General features: G+C 34.9%; 1 protein-coding gene across 5 annotated transcripts in view; it reads right to left on the bottom strand.

The window, feature by feature from the left end:
* QKI (QKI, KH domain containing RNA binding) overlaps positions 1-21,389 on the bottom strand; it is a 159,268-nt gene that overhangs the window by 25,736 nt on the left and 112,143 nt on the right. For all 5 annotated transcript variants that reach the window (XM_016956759.4, XM_016956760.4, XM_016956762.4 and 2 more), the window contains exon 4: positions 12,932-13,075. In XM_016956759.4, coding sequence (XP_016812248.1) covers positions 12,932-13,075 — 144 coding nt within the window. The remainder of the gene's footprint in view (positions 1-12,931; positions 13,076-21,389) is intronic.

Below are 21,389 nucleotides of genomic sequence, written 5' to 3'. Positions count from 1 at the left end.
TGTGAGTTATTTAATATGTGTGGGTGTAAGTGTAAAGGAGGAATGACATGAAACAAAGTTGGAAAAGTAGGCACATGTTAGATGAAGATAAGCTATGAATGCCATACATTTTTACCATGGGGTGATAGAAAGTCACTGAAAACCTACAACAAGGAGTGTGATGACATTTCTATATATTAAAAAGATAGTTTTGGCCTCAAGTAGAAAATGGATAGGAGGGAGCACCATGGGTAACAGACCTACTCCATCTGTGGAGATGGAGAAAAGATATGTGCTATTTGGAGGTAGAATCAGACAGAACTTGGTGATGATATAGATGGGAAGGAGTCAGGGCAGGAGAGAAAAAGGTGGAAGGAAGGTGGATGAGACCTAGGCAACAAGTATCATTCTACAGAGAAAACAAGGGAAGAACTGTGATACGGGGAGGGCAAGGAAGAATGTGATTTTAGTTTTCAAAATGTTATGTATGAGATGCCTATGTGGCACCCACATGGAGGTGTTGAATGGCTGGTTGATTCGGAATTCCAGATTAGAAGCACACTGAAAAACAATCAGCACTGCAGTGGTAACTGGAGGCATGGTTACAGAACAGACTGTCCAGGAAGAACAAATTGGAAATGAGATACTTTAATTCTAGTGAGAGCATGACAGTTCTGAAGAGCAGACATCAAGTGATCAAAAAAGCAATTAAGAACACAGTAATTTTGTTCTATTCTCATTTACATTATGAAATCTAAGTCTCTGTATATAATGAAGTCTTGTTTTCTAGCCTTGTAAACTGCAGTTTTTCAATAGAAGTTTATGAGATGAATTTCTTTTGTCAGTCGTTCAACGCTTGAAAGAAATATTCCCAAGTATAATTCCACAAATGCTAAATTAAAAAATCAAAGTATTTTTATTTAAATTGACAGGAGAATTCATAAATTACTGTCGCAAAGTAAGCTAATTCCTAAATTAGCTAACTTTCTCAGAAATATTATATTCTACAAAGAAGGTTACTAAAAATAAGCTGAGGCCATGTCAGTTTGAAGGCATAACTAAAGATACTTTGATAAATACTTTTATATTTTATTTATACATTAAAGATTAAGTTTTTCTCCACAAAGGTTTTAAACCTTAAGAGAATTAAAAAACAAAACACATCTACTTATTTATATAATTTGGCAATATGGTTTCAGAGTTAATTCCCATAAAGGAGCCTTGTGATGAATAAGCAGGATAATTTAATAGTCACTTTCAAATTTTCCAAAATAGTTATTAAAAATACAACCAAAAATAAAGCTCTAATGAGCTACCAAAAGCTTACCTGAAATAATCTTAATACTAAAATGCTTATTTGAATCTTTTAATATATTAAAATGTCACAATGGTTACTATCTTAATTTTACTTATAAATATCAAAACACTAAAACATTTGAAATGTAGTAAAGAAAAATTAAATATGAGTTAAAATACAAGCAAATTAAATATAGTAAGGGACATGTGATTTCTGAATCATTTAATATACTATTAAAATGTCACAATGGTTACTCCTAATAATTTTACTTAAAAATATCAAAACACTGAAACATGTGAAATGTGGTAAAGAAAAATTAAATATGAGTTAAAACACAGGCACATTAAATATAGTAAGGGACATGTGATTTTCTTAATGTTTTTACTAATTCAAGTTCAATGCACCCTACTATAAAGTGAATGATTACAAATACTTTGCCTATATATAAGGAACATGATGCTACTTACCCACCATCAGAAGGGCATGCAAACAAATTAAAGTGATGTATGAAAATAATTGAACTAAAGAAAATACACTGAGAAATCACTCGCCTATTTTTCTAATAAATATTTAAAAATATGTATTGAAATTAATTTTACAGTATCTGTGTAGAATATCATACATTTAATAAAGAAATTTTTTAAAAACCCCAAACACTAAAATGCATTATCCCAACCAATGAGAAGTTTATGGGACATAAATATTAATATTTTATATAATTATATAAAATATATAATTATATATTTATATCAATTATAAAATAGTTTACATTAATATTTAAATTAATAGGTACAAGCAATTATAAAGTGTTACAAACTAAATATGCAAATTCTGAGGGGTGCCTGGAATACAAAGTTAAAGTAAAAGGACTTCCTTTACAAATGTAAAAATATTTCCTAGGGGATAAATATTTAATTTAATAAATATATCCTAGGCCCTATTATTCTATGCCCAGGGTCCCTTTTTTTTACATTTGCAACGCCTGAAATTTAGAATTACAAGATGTCTAAACCTTTTGTCAACCTGAACAAAACCTTGGGTTGAAAGAAGCGGTTCCTCAACGAATCCTTACCAGAATCAAGAGGAGGATGTTATTCATACAGAGTCTCTGTTTGGGAAAGCTTGTTCAGTTCCCAGAAACAAGACATATTTTTTATCACCAAGGAGCCTGATCAAACTAAACATCCAAGTTTAAGGAAAAGCCCTCTGTTGTGTTTAAGAAGCCAGAGTCACTGCCAGGCAACATTACGGCTGGACAGACAGTAAGCAAAGATTTATATAGCTGCTCAATGATTTAGATAATTATGGTATGATGTTGAGGGAAGTCTTAAAACCTATACCTTGGCAAACTTCTTAATCTGTCTGTATGGACTGTCACCCAAATCAAATGGTACTTTTAATTATTTGTGAAAATTCTAGTTAGGACAATGTGCCTGTTGTCCTAATGCAGAATAAGCCACACACCTAAGACGTGGAGATAGAATATAAAAATTATGACCCTGATATAGAACTGGATTTTACTTAGAATTGTCCCTCTTCACAGGAAAGAAAATCAGCACATTTAAATTTCTGCAGTGCTTTTCTCCGCCGTCATTTTTCCCAAAGCAGCACATACCCATGAGAGTACCTTACACACAGCACACAAAGGTGATGGCTGTGATTCCAAGGAGCTCTGCAGAAATTACAGAGATCTCTGGTAAGGACTACATGGGTCTTTGTATTCTACACTTAAATGAGATTTTAGGACATTATCTGTCCATGACTCAAGTTTTATTAATGGTTCAACAGTTATCTTAGAGCTATAGGATTTTAATCAGATTATACTGATGTGTGATTACATACTGACCAGTAAAGATTAATATATAAACAAAAAATGTATTGTACCTTAAAAAATTTTACTCTTTCTCACCTGAATTGAACAACTGTTCTCTCCTCAAAATACCCACATTTCCCTGGTGAAACATTTTTGAAAGACGCATCCACATTTTCAGGCCACTAGGGTTAGTAACAACCAAATTATTATTTGCTTAATGAAACTGTACCCTAATGGCTTGACAATGTTAAGACCTCCAAAAAGACCATGTTTATTTTGTTAAAAGTATTTTACAGTCTCAAAATTTTTGGCTTAAATTGTACTTCAGGTGTTTTTCTGAAGGGCAGATACAAACCACCAATGTAAGAACTACTATTACTGATATCTTGAGGATGAGTGAGGGCACGCAAAGTGTAAGTGATGTTCATCACCTTAGACATTTGCAGGAACATTTTCTCACTAAAAAGTCATTACACCAAAATTTAATTCTTTTGAGAGACAGGGGAGAGCTGAAGCTCTCTCTGAAAGTACAGTTGTCCCTCATTATCTGCAGGGAACTGGTTCCAGAACACCAAAATCTACAGATACCAAAACCCATGAATGCTCAAGTCCATGATATAAAATGGCATAGTATTTGCATATGACCTACGCACATGCTCCAGTCTACTTTAAATCATCTCTAGATTATTTATAATACCTAATGCAACGCCCACATATCACTTCATTCATGTGGATTCAATGTAGTGCTTGAACGATGCAAATTTAAATTTTGCTCTCTTTGAAACTCTGTGGAATTTCCTCATTGGTTGAATCCATGGGTGCAGAACCCATGTATATGCAGGTTGTAGTTACGTGCAACCTGAATAATCCAGTTTATAAACCTAAGTATCTTATTTATTTTCCAAAAGGGCTTTAAATGTTCTTACTTTGTGAGAAAAACTATGACAAAGATAAAAAAATATGTATTTATTACATGCACTGAGTAAAATTAAAGTCAGTATCTGGTTAATGTTTGTTAAAGCAAAACAAAGAATCAGTATAATAGCATTATCTGAAAATATAGTTAAATTAAGATGGGAAATTTATATCTAGAGTTGTCACTTTTTTCCTCTAGAGACTTGGAACAAAATGTCTTTCCTCAAATGTGCTTCACTGTACCATATTTAGTGAAAAAACAAGCCTGAATAAGCTGATGGCCTGCATGGGAACATGGATCAACTCATTCTCATTAAGAATTTAAGAAGCTATCAGCCTTCTATACAGTTTTGCCTATATGAGAGAAAGCAAGGACTGGCTTCTTTCAAACCTATAATTTATGAGTTTATTCAAACCCGCCAAAAAGCTTTAAGTAAGCGCCTCTCACATTTGAAAATTCCCATGGCAACTCATTTAGGTTGGCAGACAGGCAGTCCCAAATTCAATCCTTTTATCCTGCAGCTAAACCATTACAATGGTAATTCTGCTCTGACACTCTGAAGAGACTGCTAATTACCACACTCTGGGTCCCCAGACAGATTTCCCATTCAGATTAAAATGGCTCTGCAAGGTAGAAATCAGTAACAACACCTTTCTTTACATGAGAGATGTTCTTTCCCATTACAGCTCTATCAAGGAGCCAGTACATTACCTCTAGATGTCTTTTAATATATGTTTTAATACCTCTCCTTCTCTCCCAATAAAATGAAAAGGAGGCCAACAATACCACAAATTTCAATGATCAATATTTGATCAAGGACTAAATAAATGCAGTACCATCAACTCATTAACAATTTGGTTAAAGAACTAAATCAAAGATAAAATTACCACATCTCTATGGTCATGATGTCTGTTACCTTCTCATTCATTAACTCTTAACATTTTCAGGTTATAATTAATACTCAGTTAATTATGAGTCAAATGCATATGGCAGACAGAAAAGAACCTTTGGGGAACACAAAATGCAAACTTTTAAAAAGTGCATTTTGTAACAGATGCCTTTCTATTATCCTAAATTTCTATAACATGTAGTGTTTTTTGAAAATGAATTAAAATTACTTTTGTCTTGATGAATATTTTCAAATGTCATAACAATCCTGATGACAACTTTAAATTTCAAAACCCGCAGGTGGAAATTTGTCGTCATGTATTAGATCATTTACTTTTATAGTTCTGACCTCCATGTATATAAAGAGATCAGCTATATGTTAACAACTGATCTGTATTCAAGTTCTCAAATACCTATAAAGTAAACACACAGAGAAAACAAACACACAATTTTACTCACCATAAAGAAAAAGACCTGTTATTTCAACACTTTATTAAATGTCTAGGTCTGCAGGCATATTGTGTGCCAAAGTCTGTTTTAACTTATGAGACAACATCAATGAACTTCAGTTGCCTGAAATCACTTAATTTCTGCATTACAGTCTAGCCCTTTCAAGCTTAGTACTCTATCTCCCCAATGGAAACCTTTTACCTCCCCACTTCCTATTAAAACTGTGGGAAAATTATAGTGAAAACAAGATACAGGATCCCTCATCTCTACTTTCTCAATCTTAATATCAGCATAATCCAGCATAACATTCCTCCAATTTCACCATTCTTGTGTGTTTTAGGTCTCTTCTGAGACGATCACAAAAGATCATAGAATATGTATCCATATAAAGTCTTGACTAAGAAATATCATGTATTACTTTCCAACTAGATGAATGAGGATTAACGGAAGGAGGAAGGATGGTATCTGATACCTGAGAAGCATTCCCATAATGTATGCTCGTGTGTGGAGAGACCGTTTTATACATATTATTTTTTAGTAATGTTATATAATTTCATTTTTTGGGGGGCTACTGTTCCTTGTAAATAAAAACCTATATTGACAAAATCATGACTAGCAAACAGGGTACATTTTGTAGGGAAGGAACAGAAGTACTCTCTGCTGGTATGGTGCCTTTTGGGATCACAAATTGAACTTGCAAATGACATGCAGTTGGCAAGTAACCAGCCCATACATAGTTAAACACATAATATGCAAAAAGAGGAAGGAGGAACATGTGTGCGCCTTTCATGTTCACATAATTAAAATAATTACTACCTTTACAAAGTCTCTCTAAGGCAAGTAGGCCATACTGCTTAGTACTATCTTTATAGAAAAGATGCTGCATGAAATAACTGGTATTTGGGGAGAAAAAAATAAAGACCTCAAAATTAAAAGAAGGAAAAAGTTACTACCATATGAAATGAAATAGAGTAAAACTTTTTAATGATGCCAAACCATCTTCATACAGGTTGTATAAGCTATAACAGATGGATTACATACATAGGTATGCATGCATGTACATGTGTACACCAAATTCTTTTGCCCTTTCAGTGCCATCAAGAACACACTGGTGTGTATATCTTTACAATGAATGAATGGAGATTTTTACACACCTCTTTCAGTAACTGACAAAACTACAGAAAAGGAAAAAAAAAAAAAAGGGTAGACACAGGAGAAGATCTGAGTGTTTTCAACTATCTTCATCTATAAACAATACAGAATATACACCCAACTACTGCAGAATTCACATTCTTTTAAGTGTATGTGAAACATTCATCAAAACAGACCATATGCTGGGCTAGCAAAAAGTTATTAGATTAAAAAAGACTACCATCTTATCAAATACATACTGAGCATAACAAATTAGAAATCTACAGTATGATAAACAGAAAAGTCTCAAATATTTGGAAACATTTGGAAATAAAACACGGATCAAAGAAGAAATTACAAAGAAAATTGGAAAAAACTTTTGCACTGAATGATAATGAAAACACAGCATAATATTATTTGTTGGATACAGCTAAAACATTACTCAGAGAGGAATGTATATCCTTAAAAGAAAAGTCTCAGAAGTACAAAAGACAGGTCTCAAATCACTGATCTACCTTTAAAATGTCCCCAAGTAAAATTAAACCTTAGTAGAATAAAGATGTAAAAGCAGATATCAATAAAACAGAAAAAAAATTGAGAAAAATCAACAAAACCAAAAGCTGATACTTAGAAAACGGTTGATAAAATTGATAAAACTCTAGAACTAGATTGGATCAGGAAGAAAAAAAAAGTAGATATTTGAAGTCAACCAATTTAGACTAGATAAAAACCTACATATAACTCGAGAAACAACTCTTGCCTAGTTATTTCATGTTTTGTCACCAGGAAACAAAAAGGAATAAAGTAAACTGATCATCAAAATCAAAGAAACATCTGAAACTAAACTGGTGTCATTTTCAGAGTAAACATGTTCTCCAGGTAAAATATTATTTGATTCTACTAATAAATGGTGTGTGATTATCTCAAAACCCTTATTACTTTTGCAGTATAATTACAATACTGAACTGTTCTCTGAAAAGAAACAAGTATAATTGCCCTTATAATGCTCAAGCTTCTCTGAGTTTGCACGCTTGTTGGTAAAAAACAAAGAAGTCTACCAGATTGTTTTGAAACCCAAATACGAATTGAAAAGATTTGAACTGATTTATTAAACATTTAGTTACATGTAAAGTTATGCAAACTGATGAAATATTACAATCTTCAAAATTATTTTAAAAATTAGAACTGCATCACAAAGAGAAGGAAGTACAGTCTTTAATCAGATTTATTAGTCTTTTCTGCAGATGGAAAAATACAAAATACCTATTACATTTCCTTATGAAAGTTTATATTAAGCAAAAAGTCTGCCCCTCCCTACTCCCCACCCTGCTAGGACCCTCAAGCCTGGACTAGATGTTTTTTGCTATACAACACCTAACAAAATGGGCACAAAATGATTAAAATACACAAAACTCTTTGTCTTTCTAAAAAAGAACTTACTCTATCTTTCCAAAAAAAAAAGAACTTATTTATTCTTTATATGATAATGTAAATGGAATATTTCCCATTTAAAAAAAAAACAGTTCAAGATGTGAACATTAAAGATAAAAATAAAGTTCTTACATTACAAAAGTATCTCATGTTACATAAGTATCACAAAGCTCCTTAATATAAAAACTGACCTAAATAACAAATAGTTATAAGAACCAAGAGATTTTACTCACATTTTTGAAATTAAAGGGCTTTAAAAAAAAGCCTATTAGAAAAAGCAAAGATCAAAGTTTGATAATATCCAGGGTTTGAGTGTGTGTTGAGAAATAGGCATTTTCCTGCAATACTGGCAGGACAGTAAATTGGTACAAATTTTCTGGAAGGCAACTTAGAAATTTTAACATGAATAAAATAATAAAATTTAAAATGCACTTACCCTTTAACCTAGTAATTCTACTTCAAGAGACTTATCCTTCAAGTATATATGCACAAGTTAATTAACTCTGCCAAATTCATGCAGCATCTCTTCCACTGAAGAGAAGGGAAATGTTCACTACTGGACATTCTGCCGCTGCCTATTTAGGAAGGCGCCTTTAGGGGTAATGGAAAGGTCTAAGGAACTACCATGAGGCTGGATGACTGAGGTGGAGTGGAAGACACGATCACTGCAGGTGAAGCAATATAAAAGAACCGAGAGGCCAAAGTACAGGAAGGATTATTTATAAACATAATAAAATCTTGAAGAGGGAAAAAATCCCGGTTCTTTTTCCTCTTGTGCCATTCTTTCTTGAACCCATGCCAGTGACACTTTTAACCCCACTGTTCCAAAAAAAACAAATTGACTGGCAAGGTCACCAATGACCACTACTTGCCAAATCCAATGGCTGATGATTTCCTCTTCCTACCTAAAAGGTCTAAGCGTGACTTCCAGGACTGGCTCACAGCTCTCCTCCAAATCCAGGGGCTCCCCGCTTTGCTCTCCCTTGCTGGATCCTCCCTCTCTTCCTGTTACATGGTGAAGCACCCCAGGCTTAGTCCTCAATTTTTCTTCTATACTTATATCCAATTTCTTGATGATACATCCAGTCTCATGGCTCAAAAAGCTTTTGATCTAATGACAATTCTTAATTCTACATAATTCTAGGTTCCACTTTCTCACCTAATTCCTGTTAAAACCAAATGCCCATTCAACATTTGCTATCAACTTTTATACTTCCAAATCCAATTTTTTGACTTTCCTCCCAAACCTGCTCTTGTAAAAGTGTAAATAAATGACAACTCCAATTGCTTGAAGTTATCACATATCATATCACACCAAGTCTGTCAAAATTCCTAGCAGTTTTACCTTCAAAAAAATCCATGATCTTACTACTTCTCAGCACCTTCAACACTACTCCAAATCACTGTAATCTCTAACTTGAACTGCAAAGACTTCCTTATTGGAATCTCTGCTTTCCCCACTGCCCTCAAAGTCTATTCTCAGGCCAGCAGCTGGAATGATCCTTTGAAATACAAATTACACTTTGTCCCTCCTTTCCTCAAATTCCTCCAATAAATAGCTTCTCATCTCGGACTAAAACCCAATCTCCTTCCCATGCCTACAGGCCTTGGATCTGCCAGTGCCTCCCATCCCCACCGACTTCACCTCCTACTGCTCTTCAGCCGGCTCATTAAGCTCCTCACTGGACCCCTGGATACTCTCTGAACATGCCTCAGGGCCACCGCACTTTTCGCTAAGGTTTTTTCTTAGATGCCACCTTCTCTTACCAGCCCATATAAAATAGCAGTTCCCTAATCCCAGTTCTCTATTCCCTTATTCTGCTTTATTTTTCTTCGCAGCACTTTGTTAAAAGAGAATATTGCCTATATTTGTTTTCCTCATTGTCAGTAATCCAACCCCAATCAGAAGGTAAACTTCAGGATGGCAGGCACTTTGCTGGTCAGCTTTTACTTATTATTGGTGTATCCTCCACAGCTGTCACAGTGTCTAACCTACAGCAGGCATTCAATTAACATTTGTTGAATGAACTACAAGGCCCAGAGGTGAGAAGACTGAAGGTTTAAGAAATTCAAATAAATACAGAACAACTCAGTCTGTGGTAGGGTGAGGAAGATGTGTATATATGACTGTGTGCTTTAGGTATAGCAAAAAGTAAAAAAATGAAACCTGAAAGGTAAGCTATGGCAAATCATGAAGAAACTTGTAGGCCATGCTAAGGAGTTTTGTATTCTTTTCTCAGAGTAAGAAGGCACCACTAAAAAATCTTTAAGCAGGGAAAGGTAACAATAGACTGCAAAGTAAAGATGGGTTTGAGAGGCCCCAGAAGAAGGAATACCAGTTGTGGGGTTCTGATACAAGCATGGTTTGAAGTAGGTAAAGGCAATGGGGATGAAGGAAGGTAAGCAAATCTGAGAGAGACAGGAAGTAACCTGACTGAACTTGGTGTTTTTCGGGACCATGGTAACAAGTTAAAAAGTCTAAACTACCCAACAGAATACTGAAGAAACAAGAAAAGCGTAACTGAGAATTCCAAACCAGAAGACTGGCAATTTCTGTTAATCTACAAGGTAACTGGGCATCTGCTATTCAAACTGTCAACAATACAAAATTATGAACCTCACTATTAAAGGTACATTTCAAGATAAAATATCTGCCTTTGAAAATATTTAGGCAATGATAAACTAATGAGCCTTATGTTGCATTTTCATAGAAGTCAAAGCAACTTCTCTGAAAACAGTAACAGTGAGTTGGCAAGGAACTACTATTTCTGTACATTTTCTCCAACTTGAATTAATGCATTCATTTTATCATCAGCATTTGTATAGAAACAACAAACTTTTATAGAGCATGTATGTGCTAGGTATTATGCTAAGTATTCTCCATGTATCATCTCATTTAATCTTCACAAGAAGTATAGGGGTTTATAATGCTCCAATCTTTCTTTTCCCCCCTAAGGGACAGGGTCTTATTCTGTCACCCAGGCTGGAGTGCAGTGGTGCTATCATATAGCTCAACTTCTTGGCCTCAGCGATCCTTCCACATTAGCCTCCCAAGTAGCTGGGACTATAGGCATGTGCCACCAGGCCCAGCTACTTTTTAAATTTTTTGTATAAAGGGGTCTTGCTATGTTGCCCAGGCTGGTCTCGAACTCCTGACCTCAAATGATCCTCCCACCACAGCCTCCCAAAGTGTTGGGATTATAGGCATGAGTCACCATGCTTGGCCATGTTCCAATCTCATAGATGAGAAAATGAAGACAGTTAAAAGTCACAAAGCTGGGATTCAAAAACCAGGAAGTGAGTTCTCAAAAATATGATGTATTCTGTCTCCCACATTTATTTAAGTAAAAACCCAAATCATTTGATGCTTCAGGAAAATTCAGTTATTTTATGCATTTCTATAGTGAAGATGAAGGAACTGATTTTACCTTATGACAAGATTCAATCATTTATTTTTCAATTTACTATGTTATTGCTATGTGCTGGGCTCTGTGCTAAACACCAGAAATAACAATGGTAAGCAAGACAAGAGATTACAGGTGACTGGGTAAATAGAAAATTTAAAAGATGCTAACAATATCCAGTGGATCCTCAAACAACAAGGGAGGGTTAGGTTGTTAGGGACACAGACTGCATCAAAAATCCTTGTGTAACTTTCAACTCTCCCAAAATGTAACGAATAGCCCACTGTTGTCTGGAAGCCTGACAGTTGATCAACATATATTTTGTATGTTTTATATGTTATATACTGTATTCTTACAATAAAGTAAGCTACAGAAAAGAAAATGTTATTAAAGCAGTAAAAGTCGATGTTAAATAACTTTTTCTGATCATGACACTAATTGCCCAGTATACTTTCGAAAATCTCCTTTTCTATACAGTTTTTCAATACCACACAATTAAGGAAAATGAGAAAGATTCCATGGTTTAATAGTACACAAATATAGATTTTAGTTTATATTTAACCTGATCATTAAAAAAAAAATAAAATCTACCAACAGAATTTACACAAAACTCTTTTATTCCAAGGAATTAATTTCATCAAGTTAATGGGAAATGTTTATGATTTGTGAGTTTACTTGTTGAATAAACTATCAGGGTAATAAAGAATAGGCTATCTGGGAAATAAAAAACAGCAGGAACCATAACTCATTTATGTAAATGCCAATGCTTTTTGTTGGACACAATACTAACAGTATTCCTAGTTTTTTCTTTTCTTTTTTGAGACAGGGTCTCACTCTGTCACCCAGGCTGGAGTATAGTGGCGCAATCTCAGCTCACTGCAACCTCTGCCTCCCAGGCTCAGGCGATTCTCATGCCTCAGCCTCCCAAGCAGCTGGGATTACAGGTGCCTGCCATCACGCCCGACTTATTTTTTGTATTTTTAGTAGAGATGGGGTTTCACCATGTTGGCCAGGCTGGGCTCAAACTCCTGACCTCAGGCGATCCACCCGCCTCAGCCTCCCAAAGTGCTGGGATTACAGGCGTGAGCCACCGCACCCAGCCCTAGTTTTTCCAATAGCAAATTAGGGTCCACATTTCCATATAGTTTTACTAATATAAGAAAAAAAAATTAATGGCCCAGAAAACCAGTAATTTATTTTTCATTTCCCGTTAAAAAAAAAATTATACTCTGGGAGTAGTGCAATTATTATTTCTAAAAATATTAAAGGGTTAAGAAACAATAAGGAGCCAACCCAAGGAAGGGGGGCAGAGGGAAGAGATGGGGGAAGAGATGGGGAAAGAGAAACCGGGAAGGAAGGAGAACTGATAACACAAAAGCATCTGGATAATTTCTTACGTGACGTCACCCTCCAAAACCCCTTTTAATGTCTATCTAAGGACCCCTAAATACGAACTTTACGTTTTTATTATATTAGAAATATCGGTCAGGTGTTTTTAATTTTATGCTTAAATAAAATTTCTAACAACCAATAACCTATTCCTTATAAACATTACAATAATTTAAAATAAACTGACAAAAAAGGACGAGGCCCAAATCTAAGGTCTGGAAATTATTACTTACTGCAGGTACCAATAATTTCTTCACTTCTTCAACTGCTCTCTTCAATTTGATTTCTGCTCTGTTCTGAGCATCTTCCACAGTGATTAGTACATGTAAATCTTCATTTAGATGCTCCCAATTGGGCTTGCCTCTATTTTGCTCCTCCTAAAAAATTTACAGAGTACATGATTAAAATTATTCTCTTTAAAGAGAGAGCACATCTTTCATAATACTAACCTGTTGTCAATTATTTCAGCTATGTTTGCATTATTTTGCTATGATGGCACAAGTCTTTGAATTATTTTTCTGGGTCCTCAAAGTTTGATTGAATGTGAGACTACTGGGTCAAATGATAATTAATCCAACAAGTATTTACTGAGCACTTACTATCTACCAGGCACAGAACCAGATGCTAAAGATCGGCCCCAAGTGTGCTCCTATGCACTAGAAGCATACATCATCATCATGTATGTAGTATCATACAACATACATCTGATACTGTCCTTACATTACCATGAAAAACACTTTGAGAAACATGTCATTATTTCTGCATTTTACTTATAAGTAAACAGAAGGTCATCAAGGTTAAGGGGGTCACCTCTCAATGTTACACAGCTAACAGGCTGTCAATTTAGGAGCTGAATCAAAGTTTTCATTCTCTAATTCAGTGATCTTTCCACTTCATTACAACTGCTTTTAATGACATTGGTTGTATTCAGCATTAGAAAAGGTATTTTGCATATAGATGTTATTGTGTAAGATGACTACCACTTGTTTTAAGTATTTCATGCAGTAATTATGAAAATAGTTTTATCTACATTCCCATCAGACCATACCTTAAAATTAACTGTAAGGCTACTCTTTAATTATATCAAGTCATAAATACTAGTTTCATAGAGAATATCTATATTTCATTTCCTTAACGTCTTCTAGTAAGAAATATCCCCATGTTGAAAACCTGGTCAAGCTACAGGGAGGTTAAGTAGAGTTGGCATAATTTCAGAATCGCTGTTTTAAGTTTTAGAGAAAGTGTTTTTAAATAAAATAAGAATATATAAGTAGTATATAAATGGTAAATATAAATGCACCTGGCACACAGCAAGGTACCACAGACAAACAATAAATATCTGCTGTTTTTGGACCTTTATTTTAGAAGTTACTATTTACCTAATTGTTAGATTCCAGTAAAAGAAAATAAAGCAGGCATAATAAAACTGCTTTCTGCAACAATTCACATGATTGAGCTTAGCCAATAAGGCTAAAAATAAATTTTAACAGTAAATGCTTCTGCTTTATTTTTAATCAACACATCTTTAGGATGAAAATGCATCCACATATTGTAAGGAGATACAGGGGAAAAAAAAAAAATCAGACACAGTCCTATGCTGGGCCATCTATGTATTTCCAAAGAGTGAACTCTGAGTCAGCACAGCATTTTACAGGGGTACCATCTGTCCGACACTGTGTGAACCACCAGCTCAGAATATCTGACTGTTTCAACATAAGGTCACATTACATTCTTTTTGATGATGTCATATCTTTACAAAGCTAGGTTGTTAGCGGTTGCTGTAATAAAAATCAAGAACATACAAAAATCAATGTGGAACAAGAAAAGAGGGTGGCAGTACAAAAATCTGATTCCAAAGTTTGAGAATTTGAACAGCACCCAAGAAAATACAAATGCTATTAGTAAAAATGTGGTTATTTACAAATAAAATGTATAGTCTGTTTCAATTCACTGTTTTTAATATAAACACTAATTAAGTTGTTTGTAGAGTAAATGTTTAATAAACAGAACTCTGAAATATTTCTTTTTGACTAGGGTACACCATGCAAACTAAGTGGGAAACCAAGGAGTCAATGAATCAAGAAACTGGAAACCTCAGGGTTATCTGTATGGCAAGAAATAAAATATGTATTAATATCTCTAACTGTGGCAAGAAAAATTAGTTTTGTTATCCAGATTTCAATTGTTATGTTCAAGAATGCTAACAGTATTTTCTCACCAAAATTTGTAGTTTTTATTTATCTTTTTTTTTTTTTTTTTTTTTTTTTTGGAGAGAGAACTACAAAAGCTACTAGTCTGGTATTATTTGGAAGGCCTAAAAGTGCACCTATTTGACTAAACGCATATATATGAGGGACTTCTGCTTCCAGGCAAGATATAGTAACAGGAACCAGATTCACCTTCCTGCTGAAACAACCAAAAAACTGGCAAAACGTATCAACAAGTTTCAAGCCACTGGACATCAGACAACTAAGGACAAATGACGCAGAGTTGGGAACAACTGAGGTGAGCCTATAACTGCCCCCACTCACTGGCTTGAGAGTCTCCAGACAACTCCATGAGGAGACTAAGCAAGAGTCCAGGGAAACCGAGGCAGCCAAAGTTCAGAGAGTCCTGGGAGAGCTGCCACTCAAATATTCAGCTGAACCCTGATCGTTGCATACTTGAGAGAAAATTCCAGAGGCCAGGGAAGGAACCACCCAAAAGGATTCCAGGTCAAAGTGCCTGGCTCTAGAAAAGAACAAGACTGAAAGACTTGAATGATTCTCCACGGGTAAGGGACACAGAAAGGTCTTGCCTCAGTGGTAGGAAAAAACTAACCCTAATCTAAGCATTGTTCCAGTACAACTAAATACATTTTAAAAGTAAGACCAAATGCCTTAAATTATTTCCAACTAACTTAACTGTGTCCCAGGACAAAGCTCAAAGATATTTATAGGAATATAAAAATATCCACCCAACAAGGTAAAAGTCTGGCATACAATTAGAAATTAACGGGCATGCAAAGCAGCAAGAAAAATGCAATACATGAGACCACCTCCCCCCAATCAATTCACTCAAACCAATCTAGAAGTGATACAGATGTTATTATAAATAGACAAAGACATTAAAAGCTCTATGTGTGTGTGTCAAACACTAATGCATATAGATACTAATACAATGAAAACTGAGGAACATTTATAATCAAATATATTTGAGAAAAGCTTAAGAATAAAAACTAAAATTTGACTTGCCACAGAAACCTCTATACATGGAGAAAAGCCAGAGAATTTAAAAAGGAATAATTATTTTCATGATAGAAACAAAGTTGCAGTATTATTTGCCATTTTGCTTTATTGCAAGAATACATTTTTAAGGTGTAAAACACCTTGGCCAATGCGTACTCTTACTAATTCAACAACTTAAATGATAATTAAAAATATAAAAATAGGAGAAAGCTACATCTACCCTGTTTGCTTCAAAATCAACATTTTTGCTTACACTTTTAAAAACAATTGAAGGAGCAAAAATTTTCAAAGATGGAGAAATTAATGGAATCGTGTACTTACACTCCCACCAAAAATTCTTCTACAACACTGCAGAGTTTAAAATGTACAAACTCAGCCGGGCACAGTGGCTCATGCCTGTAATCCCAGCACTTTGGGGGGGGCTGAGGCAGGAGGACTGCTTGAGCCCAGGAGTTCAAGGCCAGCCTGGGAAACAGTCAGACCCTGTGTCTATTATAAATAAATAAATAAAATGTCCAAACTCGTAGGAAATAAGAAAATGGGAAAGGAAACCATTTAAAAATTAAGAATCTAGAAAGCAGATGGTTAACTTAAAATTTACCTGACTCTAGTTAAGAAAGAAACTTATTTCCTTGCAATCCACCCCAAAAATACTGAGGAAATAGGCAGCAGTGAAAACAGGGGTGAGGGTGGGGCTGAGATTGCAGGACTAGATGAACTCTCATTAAAAAGCAGTTCAATTCCCATATCCCCTGTCCACAAATGGCTAGCTATCAAGCACTCCCTAATTCCCAGCAGTAGACCAGAAACTGATTCTGAAAGGAAGTAAAACACTTGCTCAAACTGCATTAGGAGAACAGTTGACAGGGTAACTTCCACTCTGACAGCTGGGCTGGCTGGCCATCTCCCCTGCTCCAAATGCAGAGCAAGGGAACCCCAGGCCCACATCTTGGGGACAGGAGACTTGAACAACTGACCCTTCAGAGAGTTAATAAAAGACGCTACAATGCTGAAACAAGAATGCTCTATTTAAAAATTTTGAATACAAATAGAAACTCCTGCAACTAAAAACATGAGAGAAAAGATGAAAAATTTGATAGAAGGTTGGAAGACAAACTGAGGAACTCTCCAAGTAGCAAAAGACAGAGATAAAAAAAAAAATGGTGCAGAACTGTATAATATTAGAGGACTAGTCCAAGAGGTTCAGAAACTGAAATGACGATGTCCAACTACCAATATAAAGAAAAAGAAAGCAGAGGGAGAAAAATCATCAATGTTATATATTTTTCGCAAAACTGAGGGATCTGAGGTTCCAGATGAAAAGGACCCACTGAGTTTTCACCACAAGGAATAAATGAAGCGGACACTTCAAAATCAAACAATGTAGCAATTGAAAGTAAACACTAAAAGCACCTCTTTTAGTGTTTTGGAGGGGGTGCAGGGTGAAGAGACCGACCAACCCGTTTTCCACATCAGGCCTCAGAAAATCTTTCATCCATGTGCATATCAAATGTCACACAAAAAAAGGCTTTGAGGTCATGCTACGCAGAAGCCATATTCATTCTACGGTAGTCCATTCCAGCTCAAGAAGAGTTAAATTCCTTCAGTGAGTTTGCAGCTTAGTAATTATTTAATACAAATACTATCTCTCCCTGTGATCTCATTCTGTTTCTTAAGCAGATTATAAAGGCAATCTGGGATTGGCAAATTTTATAGAGAAATCAATAAAACACACCCCAAAAGGTCCTCTTTTAGTCATAAAGTAAGTATAGATGCAATTATAGGATGGTTACTTCTGAATTCAAAATATCCATAGTAAGAATCCACTCACAAAACCCATTTTCTCACTTAAATACATCAGGACAAAGAAAAGGTTGAAATAAGCAGACAGGAGGGATGACGATATGGACGCACATCAAAAATGCTGTATTTATTAGAAACTGTGTTCTACGAGGCATTCGTTTCTTTTTACAATTATGTTTCAAACAAGCTTTCAGGGGTTAATAGCTGAGATACTGATGTGGAAAAAAATAGCTCATGACTACTATGTCTGTTTTACAGTTACCATTTGCAATATCATTTCATAATATATGTGCTACTAAATCTTCAGCAACATAGAAGAACACAGTTTTGCATCAATATAATCCCAAATTTACATTTTCCAGCACAGTACTGCCCCCTGATTTCTAGACCTCCAAATTCAACTGCCAACTAGAAATGTATACTTCAATCTCTAAAGCAGTCTGAACTCCACATGTCCAAACTGGGGTTCATACCTCCCTGCTGCAAATCTGTCCACAATTAATGTCTCAGCTATTACTCATCCTGAATGAATTTTCTGAATCAGCGTGGATTTTTAGAATTTGAGGCTTTGTAGGAAATCTCTGAAACACAGTCATGGCTTACTTGTGCTCTGACAGAGACTGGCTGCTGCACATGCACCCATTCACATCTATCCACACTAATCTGAAGTGCCGTGTTCATTCACTTCCCAAGATAGGCTCAGATTTACTCCATGCTGTATTACTGGCCATTCCCCAAACATGGATTTTGACACCCATAAGTTTATGGAAGCTATCGCCTATGTCTAGAATGCCTCCTTTCCCTTTCTTTAATATTTACTTTTATTTCTTTTTTTTCTGTATTATATAGTAACTTAGTTATCTGTGCATTGTCTTTTACTAGCTATTAGAAAGTTTGCTCCAAGTTGAATATCAGAATCATCTCACTGATTTTCATACTCTTGACAGTATGTACACATTGATTTTACACATATCTGGCTCTAAACAAGTATTTACTGAATTGAATAATTGAACTTTTATGATTGAAGAGCATCATTCAAATCAAATATCAAACTGTGCATGAATATGCTGCAGCTTTCCCACAGTGCTCTGCTGTACTAATGATTACTGTGCCTGTTTAGTTAATCCCTCATATATTCACCTTTGCTCCTGTATCTTGGTTTCTGGGACGGCTTCTTTCTTTCTCCTTAGTTACCAGGTGTACATGACAATCTTTACTCCATTTCTTGTTCTCTTACTTCTAGTCAATTCTCCCAGATTTTCTACAATAACTATTATGAGGTCTGGTTTTCACAACCCATCAGTCTGCTTATCTTTTACTCTAAAACCTCAATGCTACCTTGTTTTGATGTATCAGAAGAACAGGAGACAAGATGGGTCAAAAGTATTTTTTAAAACTGCAAGACTAAAGTTCTATCTCAATATAACAGCAAAGTGACAGCAAAGGCAAATTACATATAAATACTATATGTATAAATATGTTCAGAGCTCAAAACCACTAACCTTCCATCTTTTAAGGTAGGGTGCAATAACAACAGAGGTTCCATGGAAATGGAAAATAGCTCTATTTATACAGCAAATTAAAATATAGTAGCTTGCTAAGCAACTTTATAATTCATTCACACTTGATGGCAGAGCAGATAGTCACAATTATTAATGATTATCATGGTCTATATTCTTGACAAGTATACTATGGTGAGATAAATTAGACTTAGGTGATGATAAGCAAACTTAAAAATGAAAATGATGATGGCAACTAACACTGCTTGCCAAGGACAATGCTAAGCAATATAAATACATCACCTCATTCAATCCTCATAAGTTACATGAACCTGGGACTATCGGTCTTACCAACATTTAACATGATTTAGTCAAGTCAGGCAGTAAGTGTTGTACCACCAAGCTACCATACCTAGCCAGAGCAACTTTACAGCATGCACCCTCAACAACTAATTCCTAGCACAACATATCACCTACATGAGAAATTGACCTAAAACAGCATCATAAAATAGTGAAAAACCAGAAACGGAACACAGAATAGTCGAATCTCTAGAATTTTTTACTTTACCTTTTTACCTTTAAATATTTTTGTGTAGAATTCTAAGCACATCTTGTCCTCACAGAATTTAGAGCTAGCGGGGACTTTGAAGGCAGATAAAGGGGTAGATGAGATTATTTAGTAGATTTGGTTTTGTCTTTCTATATTTGTCCTATCTCCTAACTTCATGTCAAGTATTCTTTCTCCATAAATGAATTTCTGAGTAAGTCACATCCAGAATAATGTCAAGAACTGGGAGAAAAACATCTGGTGTAACAGATCTCTTGCACCTAGGGAGAAAAATGCTTTCTCCCTAAATGAGAGACTCACCTATCAAATTACAATGATACATATATACAAAAAGGATAAATCTGTAGCTATTTCACTTACATAAAATTCCTCTAGTCTTTAAAGTTTCGAATAGGTGAGGTTGTTAAAACTAAAATTAGATCTTAATATACAATGCGTATTTCCAACATTATTACTAAGCTAGGACTAATTAACACCATTGTTTATAACTAAATTTTACCACTTTTCAATAAAACAACTTCCATTTCATTTTTGAAGCCACTGTATACAGTGATGTAAAACTACAAAGTAAAAAAATAATCTCAACATTTGAGAAACAAAGTATTTGTTTTGGATTTTTGAAAAACTTTATGAATCGCTGCCCTATGAAGTTTAAAAGTATGCTCTAATTACAATATCTGTTTGAACAACAAAGGGATTCTATAACAGGAAGCATTAGAGCATACTGATTGTCCCACCCCTGCTGACAGACTCTTTTAATTATGCATTTGTAGTCAAGCAAATGAGCACAAGACTTCTGCTCCTACTGTGCTCTTAATGTGAAAGTTCATACGCCAAAACCCCTCCAAACAGAATTCAAAAGTGTTACATGCTGACGAAAACCAAGGTTCCAATAACAGGCGTATTGTGAATATATACATTTTAAGACAAATATTAAAGCTTAGACATATTACCATCTCCAGTTGTGCATATAATCTTAGATTAGTTTAAGAAATGTTCATTGAGAAACTGGGCATAAAGTAGATTTCACACAATTTAATTCCTCACTGACTCAGTTATAAAAGCAGCCCTCAAAAAACTTTTAAAAACTTGAATGTGAGTCCAACAAAAACTACACTTTCAAAGCAAATTATTTTCTAATAAAGTATGAAGACTAGGATAATTTTACATTCAGTCCATTGAAATCATCATCTAGGAAGTCATTCAGCAGGCATTCAACAAATACTTATTAAATTAAGCAAAAAGGAACAAGTTCCTAAATTCAAATAACTTTGAATTGTTTTTTGCTAAATAATTTCCAAGTTAAAAACAACAGGACTGTAACATCTATCTCCTACAGACACAGTACTTATTGACTGCCAGGTATGTCTTCCAATTTTCATACATTAATTCCACTAATTTAATTGTTAATTACTTTATGTCTAAACTAAATTTATATAACCCCAGTACTAGCCAAATACTATTCTGGCCCCACAATGACCAAAATGAGTGAGATTTCTCTAGATATGAGCTGCTTTTAGCATGCAGAAACAATTCTGAACAAGATCAGTTGAAAAGCTGAATATGATCTTGATGAAACATAGTTAAGGCTGAG

The sequence above is a fragment of the Pan troglodytes genome, chromosome 5 (assembly GCF_028858775.2).
Source record: "Pan troglodytes isolate AG18354 chromosome 5, NHGRI_mPanTro3-v2.0_pri, whole genome shotgun sequence".
In the NCBI taxonomy this organism is placed as follows: Eukaryota; Metazoa; Chordata; class Mammalia; order Primates; family Hominidae; genus Pan; species Pan troglodytes.
This window is presented reverse-complemented; position numbering and strand designations above follow the sequence as displayed.